At 40.9% G+C, this 17,294-nt stretch overlaps 1 protein-coding gene across 1 annotated transcript in view; it reads right to left on the reverse strand.

Annotated features, from left to right (window-relative positions):
• The window catches only part of SVIL (supervillin), a 104,848-nt gene that overhangs the window by 33,734 nt on the left and 53,820 nt on the right, over positions 1-17,294 (reverse strand). Inside the window, exons 11-19 of the mRNA XM_054389928.1 lie at positions 16,521-16,582; positions 15,892-16,031; positions 15,035-15,130; positions 13,501-13,753; positions 12,008-12,031; positions 10,365-10,938; positions 9,855-9,863; positions 8,576-8,798; positions 2,942-3,071 (exon numbers count right to left, since the gene is read on the reverse strand). Of these exons, the coding sequence (XP_054245903.1) occupies positions 2,942-3,071; positions 8,576-8,798; positions 9,855-9,863; positions 10,365-10,938; positions 12,008-12,031; positions 13,501-13,753; positions 15,035-15,130; positions 15,892-16,031; positions 16,521-16,582 (1,511 nt within the window). The remainder of the gene's footprint in view (positions 1-2,941; positions 3,072-8,575; positions 8,799-9,854; positions 9,864-10,364; positions 10,939-12,007; positions 12,032-13,500; positions 13,754-15,034; positions 15,131-15,891; positions 16,032-16,520; positions 16,583-17,294) is intronic.

Raw genomic sequence — 17,294 nt, forward strand, 5'->3', positions numbered from 1 at the left:
ACTGCTTAAAAGAGTCCAGTGCAGAGCCACAAAGATGCTGCAGGGAGTGGAACATCTCCCTTGTGTGGAAAGGCTGAGGGAGCTGGGGCTCTTTAGCTTGGAGAAGAAGAGGTGACCTCATTCGTGTTTATCAAGTTGTAAAGGGCAGTGTGGGGAGGACAGAGCCAGGCTCTGCTCAGTGATGGCCAATGATAGGACAAAGGGCAATGGCTGTAAGCTGGAGCAGAGGAGGTTCCACATGAACACAAAGAAGAAAGTTTTTCACTGTGAGGGTGACAGAGCCCTGGCACAGGCTGCCCAGGGTGGGCTGTGGAGTCTCCTCTGGAGACTTTCAAAACCTTCCTGGATGCATTCCTGTGTGACCTGCCCTAGGTGATTCTGCTCTGGCAGGGGGATTGGACTGGATGAACTTTCAAGGTCCCTTCCAATCCCTAACATTCTGTGATCCTGTGATACTGCAACTAAAAACTTCAGGCATTATTTTGAACCAACAGGGCACGACAGAAGTTTACACACCCTTTGCTGTCGATGTATGACTGCCATGCACAGAAATTGTGTTCTGAGTAGCCCAGAACACAGTAATCAGCACAATCCCTGCATTTGCATTGCAATCCAGGAACAGAGAGCAACAAAATTCCAAATCACATCATAAGCTTACAGCTCTTCCACAAACAGAGACCTCAGTGGCACACTGCTTCATGGTTCTCAAAGGGTTACAGCCATCACATTGATCAATTATCAATAATGGTATTTTGAGATCTAAGGGCAGCTGAAATGGTTATGTTGTAAGCAGTGTGGCCAACTTGGTGAAGCTTGGCATTATTTATCATGTACCACAGAATGAATCAGCATCACAAATATCAATACAGCTCAGGGAGTTGCGTATTTAGTCAGACTAACATTTTTTTCTTATACATCCAAGATTTCACCTGCTGGCAGACATGCAAATCCTTGGATTTAGACTTTAAATAGCCAAAAGGTAACATCAACCAACAGAGTTGGTTACCCAGTGACAGAAGCTCCCACTGTTGACATTGTCACTTCAAAGCTTGTACCCTTCAAGCACTTCACACTTGCTTACTAGCTTTAAAATCCTAACTTGTGCTCTGCTGGGTGAAACTGCTGCAAGTGGTAACACAGCAGGGAGAATACTGGTGCTGGGGAGGGAGAAGAGAGAACAAAGGTGTTGTCTCAGCCTAAATCTTGGCAGCTGCTTAAAACTTTTTCTCAACCCCATTGTCTTCAGCTGAAGCAGATTTGTTATCTGATATCAACAGTTATTAATTTGGAGACTGCTCCCTTAAAAATGTGACCACAAGTTTGCTTTCTCACTGAAACTGTTTTTGTATCTTTCAAACTAGCAACTGGACTTTTGAGGAAGTCCACAGTGTAAACCCAAACCAAACTGCAAAAACCAGCTTTCTTGGTTTTCTGTCCAGTTAACACAGAACTGTTGATGAGTCACAAGTTCAGGCCCAGATTTATTCTCAATAATGACAGACTGTGTGCCAACTCCTTACTTGTAATACACTGTATGTGTTTGCCTCTACTGTTCAATAGAAGCAGCACTTTCACAATTCCAGTACCCCAGGAATAACCTACAAGAAAGCTCAGAAGGGACTGTTTACAAGGGCTAGTAGTGATAGGATGAGGGACAATGGCTTTAAGTGTGAGGAGGGCAGATTTAGACTGGAGATGAGGAAGAAATTCTTTTCAGTGAGGGTGGTGAGACACTGAAACATGTTGCCCAGGGAGGTCATGGAAGCCCCCTCTTCCTAGAGGTGTCCAAGCCCAGGCTCATAAGGCCTTGAGGTTTAGTGGAATGTGTTCCAACACGGAGAGTGGAACTAGATGATCTTGAAGGTCCCTTCCAAGCCCAACCATTCCATGAATCGATGAAATAATTTGATCTGAAGATCACTGTCACCACTAGCAAAATCTGTAACACAAATTCTATCTTCACTTGCCCTCTGTCAAAGTACTCTTTCCAAGAAATTTAAGGCTTTGGAAACAGCCTGTTTTAACTGACATTGTCATTTTCAAGGGACACAAGTCCACATCAGTCCTGTAGTTAGAACCAGCAGCCCATTTTGAACCCTCCCAGTCATCTTCCCTTCCTGTGCTTTGGTCCACATGGCAGAGTGCACAAACTTCTGGGTGAAACCAAGTCCTGAAGTGCACTCCTGGATTCCCATGTAACACCACAGCTGCTAAGGGCAGTTGGGCCACAGGAGTAGACAGGAGCTTGAAGTGAACCAAGCAAGTACGGCATGGATAGCAGCTCCTCATCAGCAATTGTCTTTCTTTGCAGGTCCACTGCTGCTAGGCAGCGATTTCCTCATGTACAGACACAGCACAGAGCGTGCTGCCAATGTGGACTTTCCTTTCCTCTACACTTTTCTACCCATCTCCCACTCTATTTAGTAACTCTGACAAGAGAGAGAAAATCCTTGTTCAGATGGTTTTGACTATTCACAGGGGCCAGAGATCACACAAGACAACCAAAAGCCAACTGGCTCATGAATGCTCTGACATTCCTCGGTGTTTTAGGATCCAAAATTACTGCTCAAAGAATGAATATACACAGAGACAACACATTGGAGGAATCTGAAACATTTATAGTCTCATCCAGAATTTCACTGGGGGGAGGAAAGCCTTAAAATCATTAAACTCTCCAGAAGCCTCCACACTGGTTCACAATCTGCTGTGGTAAAGACACTGTAACCAATATTCATGTCCTAAGACAGTGAAGATTGATAGTTCAATTTAAAGAGCCCTCATGTTGGGAGAATATATATATATATTTTTAACAGGCCTAACAACAAGAGGAAAAGCAGGAGCTAGTAGCTGATATGGAGCATGCCTATCTAGTTGGATGCATCTTCAAAAACGCTGAAGCATTTCAAGCAGGATGTTTTTTTCCAAACAAGGAGAGAGTTACCTTCTTCAACAGCTGCTCAACTTCTTGCATCTGCACACTCCGATCTGTGACAGATGCTTTTGCATACTCCTGCTTTTTGCCAAGCCTGCTCTTCCAATCTTCTTCACCACTCTTCTTCAGCAATGCCAACCTAGAAGAAAAAAAAACAAACATGCCAATAGGTAGCCACTGTACTTCCCATGACCCTCAACCCTTATTGTTTGACTAATGCTGCATTCAAGAGGACACAAAATGGAGTTTTCCAACACTACCACAGTTATTTACATTTCATACACACATACAAAGCTCACAAACAGACATAGAGCCTTTGCTGAACGTGTTGAATGGGAATCATCTGTCAAAACACAGACAGCTCGATCTGAGACGGGCACTCCAGTGAATTTGTATAGCCAATATAGTCAGGGGAGACCAAGGTATAACACAGCTCATCCTAAAGCAGACATACCCACAGCTTAGATAAATCACTGCTTTTTTCCCCTTCCCTTCCACTGATAAGGTACAGAGAGTGAATTGCTCAGCCATGGGTGCTTGTGCTGTAGATGTCCAAAATCGGTTAAGATGAATCCCACCTTGGGTCTTCACTGTACTCATTAAAACCCAAAACCAAGCACAAACAAAAAAAGACCCCACCATATTATTTTCTCTACATCTCAAGAGGAGGTCTGTTCAACAGGTACCCACCAGCTAGGTCTCATAGGGCACATCTAATGGCAACTCTGCAGTTACTACTTTCACTACGATTCCAGTTACTGAAGTTACTACCAGACAGCCCTTAAGGGTCACTTAGCATCTCCTTGCTTAGCTCAGGTACTGCTGTGGCACAAATCAGTACTGTGAACCAGTAATTTGACTCATAGATTCATGGAATGATTTAGGTTGGAAAGGACATCGGAGATCATCCAGTTCCAACCCCTCTGCCATGGGCAGGGACACCTCCCACTAGCCCAGGTTGCTCAAGGCCTCCTCCAACCTGGCCTTGAACACCTCCAGGGAGGGGACATCCACACCCTCACTAAAGAATTGCTTCCTCATCTCCAGTCTAAATCTCCCATCCTCAAACTTAAAGCACAAAGGGACACTGACAGGATCTGGTGAGGACAGCATCTAGATTTATTTTGCTAGAAGTAGAACCCATTTGTGAGGTGATTAGTTTTGGGGGTAGGAATATGAGGTCTACACAGGCATGATCTTCAGCATACCTTCTTCAGAATTTACCTTTGCCTGAATTTTCCAACTTTCAGAAGAACATTCTTAGTAATTTATAAAAAGTGTATCTGCAGTACTTGTGCAAACAGTTGCAGCAGTCCACTAAATTTGTATTTTATTTGGATTAAGCTTTACTACATAACTTCCTTTAGTCTAGAGCAGTAAGGATTATACAAAACCCTTAACCCTATTAATATTTGAACAGGTTCAGTAGTTAAACCTGTTCTGACCACAAGATACAGATTCCTTTTTAGAGATGCAATTACTGCTGCTCTCACAGTAGATCTTGCCTTGAAACTCTGAGAAGTAAAGGGTAGAACCAAACAGGCCTACCAGAAGCCAAGTTTCAGGCAGCTGCTTCCTGCAAAAATCCTGGAGATGCAGCCATGTTACTGACCCATTCAGGGATGACCAACTGGCCCTAAGGCAATCATTTGAGAAAAACTGAGAATGCAGAAAACAGTAAATCCACAGAATGCAAGGGCAGTAAGAGTGTCAGTATCCAAGAAAGCAGTTATTTCCTCTCTTCCTGCCCAGGCAGGCAGTGCTGGCAGGGCTTCACATCGCCTGGTTGCTTCATACCTCACAGCACAGGATGAGTAGGAGTGAGGAGGACTCACAATAAGGAGTTGAGGCCATGGTCACTGTTTTCAGAACGTATACAAGATTTCACTGCCCAGAACTAATCTTCTGGAGTGCATCCATGCATGTGTGAAACTGTGGAGGAGACCAAGATGTGACTGAATCGCTGCCATGCAGTTGAGTTATCTTCACTAGTTAGCTTGGCTTAGAAATGCTCTGCAAAAAGTGGAGCTGGACAGCATTTTGCTCAGATTTGGTCTGTGATGGGTTTGGTTTTTAAAAATGCATAGCAGGCTTTTTTTTTTTTTTTTTTTAACCTGGTATTACTGCAGAGTATTTGCCCTAGACCTTTGTCCCAAGCAGCTTGGTTGATCAGGAAGAGAAAAATTTATAATTCTAAGGATGCTTCTATCTCTGGAGTCTTCATTTTCTCCTCTGTCATAAGGATGGCTTCATACTATACCTCTACTCCTTACTTGTACAGGTAATGAAAGAGCTTGTTCCTAGAGTGAGAACACATCTGTGTTTTGAGTGAGCACATCAGCACTTCAAGAAAAATGTACACCCTGCATGCCAGGGAAAACTTCACTGCTGTGTACAACCTAGAGCCATGCATTTGTTTTGAACAATGCAAACAGCAATGACCTCAGAGTGGCCTCTCAGCAACAACTGAAAGGGACTCCTGTCTGAATAAAGATGCATGAATACACCCACCAGCTCAGCAGCTTACCTCAAAGCAGCTGATTCTTTGGGATGTCTGCAAAAATGAGGTAATTACTTGGTCCAACCCTTGGATTCAAGGCCTGCTGCCCACGAGTTTTGTTGCATACCTCTAGTTTTCCACTTTGGGTAAATAATGAATAATCATTCATTATTCACTTCCACAGTTCTATTCATACTGCTTTTGACTCTCAAAGTTTCTTTTCCAAATTGAAAAAAATTAAAAATATCAGTTGTACTCTTTTCTTGAAAGAAAACAGCTTTTCATATATCTGCCCATCTTTCACAGCTTGCTCTGCATCCTGCTTTCATCTGCTACTGAGATAGAACCATCTGCCATCAAGACAGAATGATTGTCGTCCCAGGTGTCAGGATGGGCTCAAAGCAAAAGCTTCTACAGCTGAAGGCAAAATGTTGGATTAATACTGAGGGGAAATAGAAACAAGATTTGCCTAAATGAGGAACATTGTAGGAAAGGCCTTGGAAAAAGCTCAGCAAAACCCATCCAAAATGACACATCTTTCTTCTGTGGCAGTATTTCAGATTCTGAGCTGCTAGTGCTATCCTTGAGACAGATTAAACTGGACACAGACTTGGCTTTCATACATAACTCCATTGGCTGCACTTGACCAGTTCTCTTCAGCTAAACAATAAATCCTGGAGGCCAATATGAGATTAGTAACTACAGAAAGGAAGCTGATTGTTAAGGAGTGCATAAATTCACACTAGTGGGGACCAGACTGCATAAGAAAGCCTTGCTCTTGTGTCCATACATCAAAAGAGGTTGAAAATTAAGCTTAGGCTGGGCTCTTCCTGAGCAAGAATGAATGATGGTAAGATGTCCACCAGAAATTAAGAGTTATCCACAGGATTTTAAAAGGCTGATGGTGGAATGCAGCTGACTGCTGAAGCAGAGCTGACAGGGTGGCCTTCTAGCAACTTTGGTCTCCACATAAATGTACAGAGGATGGGAAGTTAAATGCAACTAATGAGCCATTCCAAGTCCTCCAAGACATTCCTCTTCTCAAAGGCAAGACAATTTAAAAAAGTTTTCCACTACTCACATAACACAGCAGTGGATTTGCCCTGGCTGCCTGAAACAAAACACAGCCAGAACTACTCCCAAGATACAAACCTCTGCTCCCTCTCACCTCCAGGCTGTGTTTGAAGAAGAGAGGATAGGTGGTTTTTCTTCCTTGAAAAATCATGATTTTCATTCTTCCATATAACATAGGTAATTCTGAAAATGTCAGGCATGCACTCACTCCACTAGGATAATATTAGTTCAGTGAAGTTAAACCTTTGTGGAAAAATCACTTTCATCCAGACCAGCATGCAAGCATCCTGCCCAAGTATCATTACATCTGTGGAAAAGCTGTTCTTCCATAAGGTGAAAGAATGTCTGACACAGCCAGAAAAATCCAGTGGATGGGAAGATGAAGTTAGTGAATGTAAAAGGGAAAAAAAGAATTGAAGTGTAATAGTTAATTTTTAGCAGAAATATCCTTTGAGGTTTATGGATATTTGGCATTAACCATAAGGAAAAGAAAATGACTGGTTGTAGTTTATTAATTGTGGGCCAAGAAGTAGACTACTGTGGTATTTTGGAAGGCTAAAACATTTTGATACCAGCTCTGCCATTTACAGACGTTTGTGGAATCAGAATACACAAATTCCTGAGAGGACAGCAGGTTATTCTCTTTTGTCAGCTTTGGGTCTGAGCAGACAGCCTTAGAGACCTAACAAAAGTGATTCCAGATGATGAGTGTGACTGACAGCCTTTAATATCAGCTCCTCAAGAGACCAACTCAACTGAAGCATTAAATTTAGGACTGAAACAGCTGCTAATACTTGGATCTTCCCTTCAACCTCTTTTTTTCCCCACCAGATGAGGGAAAGCAGATAATTTACTACCTATAAACCAGAAGTTACTGGTCTTAAACCTTATCTGCCCAGACAGCTGACATTTAGACAGGGGATGGGGGGATGGAGGATGTTTTAAATAAAAAACAGTAAAATGAAAGAGGTAAAGCACATCCTTAGGAAGGGGGACTAAGACTGCACAGCTGTTGCAGCTGCCTCTGAACCACCTCTTTCAGTTAAGGGGATACAGGGAGTGAGGATGCTCTGTAAGTGAGGATGACTTGCACACCTCTTAGAAATACATTCATTTAAGAAGCACGCTTTGGAATCTTATTTAAAATAAGAAAAATGGTTAGAAGTTCCTAATACCACACCCAGCTCAGCAAATGAGGGAATAATTTTACAATGTGAAAGTTCAGTCAAGCAGCTATTTTTATTTACTGGTTTTGCTTTCACTGCAGAAAAAAAAATGGAAGGAAATATAGGCCTATTTGTCAACCTGAAGCAAACAATTGTGAATTTTACTCACTAGAGTGCTATGGTTTGAGCCTGAGTTTATACTCCCAAAGTTTTAACTACATCAGAATGACTTTTACAAGTACAACAGCAGCTCTTGGAGCTCCAGCCATGAACTCCTACTGTCTGCACAAGCACAGAACACTTAACATTCTGTTTCACATCAGGGTTGGAAAAAATATTTCTAATGCTCCCATAAACCTGTCCAATTTATTAGCCTTTTAAAATCCCTACAGTAAGTTCTTGGTGGTCAAAAGGGCCATCATGTCTTTCTGAAATAGAGAGGGAAATAATCACAATCTATCCCTGACTCCCTGTACTCATCTTGTTTATAAGAGACCTCCATAAAGCAATACAGAAGTGGATATTAAAAAGTTAATCCCATTGTACCTGTTGTAATTGAAAGCAGAACCTGGGGAATTGCATTGACTATAGAAGTGTAACTAGAAGGTGTATTTTGACAACTGGCATTCTCTGAACTACTTCTTGATTATTCAGATGGCTCTTTCAAAATCAGATTATCACATTCTCTTGAGCAGTAATTCTCATTCACCACCATCTGCTTTATAAGCACATCAGGCAGATTAGCTGCATTTTTCTGCTGTTAGTATTTGACATCTAATAAAGCCAAATAATCACTGCTTAGCTTTTGCAGAAATGGGCTTAAAGTATCTTTTTATACCATCAGTCTAACAGCTGTATTTATAAAGACCATTTAAACAAAAGAAAAGAGTGAAATTGAAGTACCTTTCCTTAATTGACATTGTTTTGCTGGAATTATCCAGGACATCCTCAGCTGTTTGTGCTTTGCTCTCTCCGACGGAAAACATCTCACAGGAATTCTTATAAAATTTGCCTTCCAATTGTTCCGAGAGCTCCTGCAGCCTGCAGGATGCCACAGCTGCAGTTTGTGAAGCTGTCCTCATTGCTGATGTGCTGGTGGTGAGTTCAGGAGTAGGCTCAGCATGGTCTGCCCATTCAAAAGAGAAGTGCTGAATTAGATTCAGTGCTATCCTCAAACATATTTTACATTACTAATGCTGAAGCAGCAAACCTCGTTTTTAACATTCAAATCAGATGCTGTCCTAACAGAGGAAAAACTTCTGGCTGAGCTAGAGCATAAAGATCAATCATGTAATATAATCTGTTGCACAGACTGGCCATTGGTGACTGAAGTTCTCCCAAAGCCACAGAATATCATGTTCAATACTAATTCTGGACAAGGCACAAACTGCTGCTCCTCTCATCAGGCCAACAGGAAAGATGGACAGATGAAAGTAAGAGTGGAATAAAGAGTAAGGGGAAGAGAAGCAGTCAAAATTTAAACAAGAAGTTAATTTATTGGTAAAGCAGCTTAATGCATAATAGCATACTAGGAGGACATTTAATAGTTTCATAAAGGTATTTTCTCTAAGGGTGTTGGGAGCTTTTTTGGCAATTAAACCACAGGAAAACCTGCCTTGATGAAAAATAAATGCACCATTACAGTTACCCTTCAGAAAGTGAGTAATCTTCATTCCTCTTCTTGAAATTTTACAAGCACAACACCCCTCTGATACACAAGTGCTCATGTTTTATATCAGTCTCTGTCTCCCCTGCAGTCACCAAAAGTTAATTGGCCAGAACAGACACTGCTTTTGAAGAACACTGCCAGGAATACACCTTCCTCCTTATGCCTCTTCAAAGACCTTTCCTTCAAAATAAATTAACCTCACAAGATGGAAGACAAAAATTCCCCTAGCACTATAGGGTACTGTGGTCCTGTATCCCATCATCACAGAACAGAAAATAAATACAGCATCTGTCTACACACAACAAAATAGAGGGCTTTATGCAGCAAGCAAATCAACTGTTTACAAGACCATGGAATGGTTTGGCTTGGAAGGCATCATTCAAAGCCATCCAGTCCAACCCCCCTGCAGTCAGCAGGGACCTCTGCAAGCAAAGCAAGTCTCCCAGAGTACTTTAATTTTAAAGATAGGTGAGTTTGTTTATGAAGACTGAGTTATGCTGTGTATACAGAAACGTGATTGCCCTCAAAATTACTTAGTTTGTATTTAGTCACTAAAACAATAGTAGTTTTGCAAAATTGGTTATCTGAAGATTATCCACTGCTAGCTATGTATGCACACATGGAGTTAATACCTAACTATACAAGCCCAAGAAGGCAACAATTAGGAGCAGACACTTGACATAGAGCAGCAAGTTTCATTTGTTCTGCATTTTGGAGGTCAGGAGCAAAAGAGGAAAGGATAAATCTTAGCTTTAGCATCTAATATTGCATCCTTCAGTGTCAGAAAACTTGAATAAAAGCGAGCTGTCCTTAAAGGCTGAAGAATTGGGAAAAAAAAAAAAAAACAACACAAAGATAAAACTGTATTTGTAAAACTCAGGATTTCACAGTTATTTCTCTACTTTTTAGTGTGAAGAAAAGGAAACAATCAGCCTTGATAGTGCTTGAAATGAAGGTATTTAAAAACTAAGGAAACATCCCTGTCTGCTGAAGAAGGCTCTGCCAACAGGAAGTATACACTGCAGCTCTTTGCAAAGCCTTGCTTTTCATAACTTTCCAAATCCATCTTTTCTTCAAAGGACTGGCCTCCTTTGACTTCCCATTTACCTTGCATGCCAGTATCAATTTCCTTCTGCTCAAGAGGCTGATAAAGTGCTTGAGAACTAAACAGTTCCATGCTGCCCTTCCTCAGGAAGCTGTATGTTGTCTCTTTATGGTAGTCTCCTGTTTTTTCAGGAACAGGATGTGTGGTTTCTTCCTCAAAGGAGCCGTACTTTGTAATTTCATTAGCTTCATGTGCTAGAAATCTCTTTCTCTCTTCTTCTTGCTTCTTTGATGTTCTTTTGCTTTCGAGCACTTCCATTGAGGGCTGCCACTGGTCTGACTTCTGTGAGCGTTTTGCTGAAGAGTCTGAGGCTTCTGCTGAGGTGTGCAATCTCAAATCAGCTCTAACAGCAGCAGCACTCGCGCTTCCATCGCCAGCTGGCTTCACGTGCGGCTCTCCAGCATACAATGGAGGAAGCACAGATGCCATTGTTGAAACTGATGTCACAACTGCAGGTGACAGGGGAGTAATTTTCCCACTTTCATTTTGTACCTACGAGCAAAATAAACCCAAACTTGTAAGTTTTTTTTAATCATCAATTCCTGAAAACAGTCCACACCTGAAGAGCTGACCTGAGTGCTTCTGCAGGACTAGAGTGCCCTACAAACGTAGGCTAGAAATAGGTAAAGGAGAGCAGCAATGCCTCCAGAAGCTGGTTGCAGATGGATTGTTCCACCCAGGGAAGAAGTGACTGCATGTGCACAGCTACATCTTCAGTACCAAAGGGTGCATGTGTAGCATGCAACACAAGGCTGTGTCAGGGCTCTGTGGGAAGGCTCATCCTGGCACGGTGCTGCACAGCACTGGGGAAGGAAATTAGTACAGGTTCCAGACACCGGATGACATGCCATGTGTGCAGGCTAATCAACTCTGCATCTCAGCAAGACTAATTAGCTTTGGCACAGCTCTGCTCTGATACAGTCATGCAGCTTCCAGCTCTGGAGCTAGCTCAGCGCCAGAGAGAGACTCTGCTCTGTGCCATCCTCTGTAGGACAGACATTCCTGACACTTCTGCCCCATAAATCACCCTCACACAAAACTGGTAGTCGAAGATTTTTTTTTCCTAATATAAACATTGGCTATCATGTATATCTCTGAGCAAAGTACTTGCATCTCAGAAGCACATTAAAAAAACCCTCCAAATTTGCTTTGCTGGCCTCCCAGTGGAAGAATTTATTGTTTCTACTCTTCTAAAATAATAATTTTATAAAGCTTTCCTAGACAGAGTTAGGATGTACAATTTTTCTGAAATATAGAGTTTGGCTTTGTCTTCTCCAAAGAGGAGAAAAGCTATGAAAGAGTCTGACAAACATGTTCTCATGCAGATCAGGAGAGGGTTTTTTTGTTTGACTTTTGTTGTTGTTTTCTTGAACTGCAGGGCTAGTGAACAGCATGCAAAAAGAACAGACAAAATCATACCAGGAGAAGGAAATCAATCAGAAGTTGAAATGTGCATGCAAATTCCATAAAGCATGGACAACACAGTCATTCATTAAATAAATTGGGAAGCAAAGAATATTATGCTAGCTCAAAGATTCCAAAAGAAAAAGAAAATAGTTACCAGTTTACTCTTTTTCCATTGCATCTATCAGAAGTAAAAATTTAGAGGAAATCAGCAAAGGGATTTCAGCTTTAAGTACAAGATACAAGCATCTGCTATTTTGTATTTTGATAATGTAACCTCTAGTTACTTATTTTGATGCCCCTTTTTTGTTTCTTCCTAGAAAGCCTTTAACTGCAGCTCAAAACATCCCAACACTCCAAATGAAAAGCTCTCTTTACAAAGTCTTTTTGGAAATACACTCCCATTATTAGGTTCAGAGTCAAATACTTTCTTTTGCTAGACTGAGAAAGAGATGACAAAACATGCTTCCTCTGCACTTCCATGCTTGAAGAGCAAGTTTGCTCTGTAGTAGTCTGACAAACTAATGTGACTGTCACATTTTTCCCATCTTCTTCCCCCATTTCTGTTGCTCACCTTCCTGGCCCCCCAAACAAGTTAGTGACAGGATCATTAAGGATGCCTTAATGGCTATGCCAATGGTTGGCATGTGGAAAGTGACTGGAAAGAGGGCTATGTAAGGTCTGGAAAGTTTGCTAAAATAAATTTGCCAAATACTTAGATGTGAAGTAGCAGTAAAGTAGGCATAAAATACAATAATAAATCTGTACAGCTTTGCACCAACATGGTTAGAGAAATCCTGTCTTCTCACTGTTCCGTTGTAGTATGGAAAATACATAAGCACATAGGAGGAGAAGGGTAGGAACTTTCTAACACTCAGATTGATCCAAATCCCTACAAATACAACATGCATAGGATTTGTGCTTCACTGTTGAAGTGATGTCTTCCAAAGCTGTAATGCTAAGGAACTGATGCTTCTGCTGTTCCGAACATCAGACCACGGCTGGGCCATGCTATGATCAAACTTCCCTTAAAAGAGCATTCCTTTGCAGTTCCAATTATATGAAGGATTCTAGAACAGGAAATCCAATTCTACAACACAGGGTAAACAACTTTATTTCGACCATGACTTTCTGAATTTCAAAAGGATTTTGCTTTTAAGGGGGGAAAAAAATATATAAATCAGTGCCTCCACTTGGAAAAAGATGACAGAATGTGTCCTGACTAATAACGAAAATACAGAGTGCTTTCAGGAAAGAGTCTGAAAATTGCAGATCACAAAGCCCAAAACTTCCTTGGAAACACATCTAAAGCATGATGATGTGTCTCAGTCAGGAGTTTACTTTTAGAAGACAGGTAATATTCTACTGGAAAAGGCTGACACTGTGAAAGGTACAGCATGCACTAACCAGGAAGATGAGGCACTCGAACTAGTTAAAAAAGAAAAGCACACCAATGAAGTTGAACATTGTAGAGGATGTTGTTCCTCAGTGTCAGAAGCCTGCTTCGTGACGAGCTTTTTCCTGTGGATCCATCACGACTGCAGTGTGCAGCTCAGAGCAAAGAAGAGGCCAGCTGCTAGAGCACCTTACACTGAAGCTGTTATCCCCAATAAAAAGAAACAAAAGAAAAAGAGTTATGACAGCACTTACCTGCTCAACTTCTCCAAGAGTGACTGGCTGAGTCTGGTAACGAGCATTCATTCTCCTGTGCCTAATGTCTCCTCTGTTCCTTGTGGAGATGGCCCTGGATACTGGTTGAGACAGTTTGTTAAACAAGGCCATCTTTTCTGCCAAACTTAAGGTAGAAGAATCTGGTTCCTCAGACTGATCTTGCCCCATTGCCTCTTTGGCTGCTCTTATCTCCTCTTTAGCTAAAATTTTTTGGTGTGCTGATGCCTGCAAGCTGAGGAAACAGAACTGGGAATGAGTTTCAAAGAAGCCACTAGGAAGTTTGAAAAACCTCAACCTGACAGAAGCAGAAGAGCTGCGCATGAAGCACTATAGCCCACGCAATACAGCAGCCTAAGTGGTTACGCAGTGGTTCAACATTGGCATGATGAATTCTAATCCAACAGCTGAAGATTTAAAGAAAAGTTAAATTTTCCTTCACAAACTCATGTGATTAGGACACAACCTTTTTCTTTTTTTAAAGGGGAATTCAAAATTGAAGAGCGACTTTGTGGACCAATCTCTTTATAAACAATACAGAGAGACATTCAAGATGCCTGCTGTAGAGCAAATACAGGTCCTAGAGTGCAATTTTCATCAAATTCAATTTGATTAGAAATAATTTTTGGAGCATATATGATAAAAAAGTGTAAAAGAGATTTACACTCTGAGTTAGTATTGCTTTTAGGTTGGCATCAACTGTAATGCCTTTTATAATTTTTAGAGGAAGAGAATTTGGACTGGCTTTTGTTTTGAGTTACCTGGGGTAACTCAACAAAACAACACAAATTACTTTACAGATATACTCCATTGATTTTGAAGACTCTCTGACCAATGCTGAAGGCAGAAGCATTTGTTCATTAAAGCTGTAACTGCATTTGTCTCTACAATAATATATTTTATTCACCTCTACAATAATATCTTCTATACATCTTCTGCCACATTTATGGCATTAGTAGTATCTTTTTTTTTTTTTTTTTTTAATCTTGTCGTGATTTTTGCTAAAATTCCTTCATTCAAACCAGGCAAACAGCATTCTGCAACTTTACCTATAGGTGGTGCAATTTCTGTTCTTTCCTTTTAATTTTGCAAGTTAAAAGAAAAAAAAAATATATGTAGAGACAGACAAAGAAAATATGTCCTGCTTGTGAAATGAAGCACCCAGCGCTGATATTTTCATCTCAGGATAGCATAACTGTGGATATATATATAAAAAGTACAAGAGCAAATAAGGTTCTGCTGGGTTTGTTCACATGCAAATTTTGTCTTTCACAAAGAAGAATGTGTTAAGTGTGGTTAGAAAGGTCCTGAAAACAGCTGCTTGACAAAACAGAACAAAAAAAGCTGGGTTTTCTTTTAATCATGCAAACATAAACGACGTTGACAAATGTTTTTAAATACTCTGGAAACATGTATTGACTTGACACATTGAAAAGGCATTCAAGACTTTAAAGATGCATCTGCTATTGAGGAATCTTGTGCTCCATGTAACATGCACGTTTATCCCCCCCAGTACCTGATAGGTTGTACAGTGCTCTTAACTACAGTGGGACTAGGTACTCTTGTCACTAGTGTGTGGGTATTCACAGAACGTGAAGCAGGGGTAGATTCACTTTAAAGAATTGCCAAGGAGGGAAAATTCACAGGGAGAGAGAGAAGAAAAAAGCATTAAGAAAAGCAATACATTAAGTGTTAACTACAGAAAAGACCAAAACCAAACCAAACCAAACCAGAAAAAAATACAAACAGCAATGATTTTTAGTTAAATGAGTTATCTGCTGCGACCTTGGCAAAATCACTTCAAACACATTGGAAGAACTAAAAAGGTCAAGAAGCAAACAGGTTGGCTCTTGAAGTTACTCATTATCCATAACATAAGCTATCTTTTAGCAGAACTTCCATTCACCTTTGTTTAATTTTCCCCCCAGATTTTTCTGAGGAAAATTTCATGAGGCATGACCAGAGCGCAAGGTGCAAGGAACGCATTTCCAAGAAGTACATTTGAGATTTCAGAGTGCAAAAGACTTCCCCCAGGACAAACACAAGCCAGAAGAAATTGTGCAGATTTCCCTTGGTGCAAAGTATCTTTTTCATCTGAGTTACAAACCAATGCTATGATTAATCCCATTTACCTCATCTACAGGTTCATAAACTTTCTGCCAAATTACAGTTCATACAAGTTATGCTTTACTAGTCCCTCTTGCTTCCAGAAAGGAATTTCATTAGAGTTTCCCCTGTGGCTCTCAAGGAAGTTGGCCCTTAACAATAAATGTTTTCCTTGCTCCAGAGTTGTAAACACCACATATATGGGGGCTTAATTCCAGATTGAAAAGCAGGAACCAAAGGTAGAGCCAGCGTGTGTAGAAGACTTACGTGGCTGCAATGACCACTTCCTCACTGGTAATGGGCTGTGTGTGTGATCTATCCTGCAAACGTCGCATTCTTCTCTCTACTGCTGAACTTCTTGTAGGTGGTTTAGGAATATTTTTCATTTCAAATGATTTTTCCATTTCCTGAGAGGACACATATATCATAATTAAAACTGTGGGAGGAAAGTTCTAAACCAGTACTTTCTTATTACATTTCTTGCACGCAATGCAGTAAGTTTCCCAAATCACAGAATTATTGAGGCTGGAATAGACCTCTGGGATCGTCGAGTCCAGCCTATGACCTAACACCACCACATTGACTAGACCATGTCACTAAGTGCCACGTCCAATCTTTCTTTAAACTCCTCCAGTTAGAAGTAGGATGTGACTGCATAGCAGGTGTCACAGAGTCAAAGTCAACTACACATCTCTCTAAAGTATGCTCTTAAAGATGGCTTTAGAGCAACAGGTCCACTGTGTAGCTAAGCAAGACGAAGTAAAAGAAAAAGCTCTGTAGCTTGGACTTGGTTAGCTGCATTGCATTTCCTTTCCTTCTAATATCATCCGGGGTCTTCACCATCTGGTATACGAAATGTTTAACTCAGCCTTCTATTCAGCAAATGCAATACTTACTCTAAAAAGCAGTCTCTTCGCAGCTACGCTTAATTTGGCTCGGTCATCCAATTTCTCTTCATCTGCACAAAGGAAAAAGAAGGCTGAATGTGCTGAATCAAGCAAAGTGTAAGTTTTGGGTTTTTTACTAAATGATTTCTGAACTTCCAAAAAAATTACGTTTTACTACAACAAGAAATTCCAACAGCAAAGAAAGTGGCTACTACTCCCTTTTAAGAAAAGGCTTCTCATGAACTGAGTTTTATAAGCTTTTAATTGCATGCATTTCACCAGAGGAAAAGTCTTAACAAGGTTTGAGAACCAAAGACTTGTCTTCGGGACAATTCAGGTGCTTCCAAGTTATCCAAACAATCCTTTATGAATAATCACACTTACTACATTAGTCTGTAACACAGACTAATAACATAATTAGATTGAAAGACAGCCTTAAGGGTCGGTACTCATCCTGCTGTATAGAACACCTATTTTCTACTAGTTGACCATGACCTGGTCTCTCCTGGAAGCTGGTTATTCTGATTACCACTCTGTGTCCCCATTTTTCAGAGGCTCAACTGGTATCCCTAGGAGCTGAAATCAGCATCCTCCAGATCCGAAAGCCAGCATCTCAAAGCTGCAGAGAGTATCAGCTTTCAAATAGCACAAGGCATTAAATCTAAATATAGCTGCTCATGAGATTACCTACTTAATTTGTGCCAGACTTGCTGAGAGTGACAAGAGAGAAAGAGAAGCAAGAGGGCAACTGAATTAAATAACAACCAGCATTTTGCAATTGCC

Source organism: Indicator indicator, chromosome 20 (assembly GCF_027791375.1).
Source record: "Indicator indicator isolate 239-I01 chromosome 20, UM_Iind_1.1, whole genome shotgun sequence".
NCBI lineage: Eukaryota > Metazoa > Chordata > Aves > Piciformes > Indicatoridae > Indicator > Indicator indicator.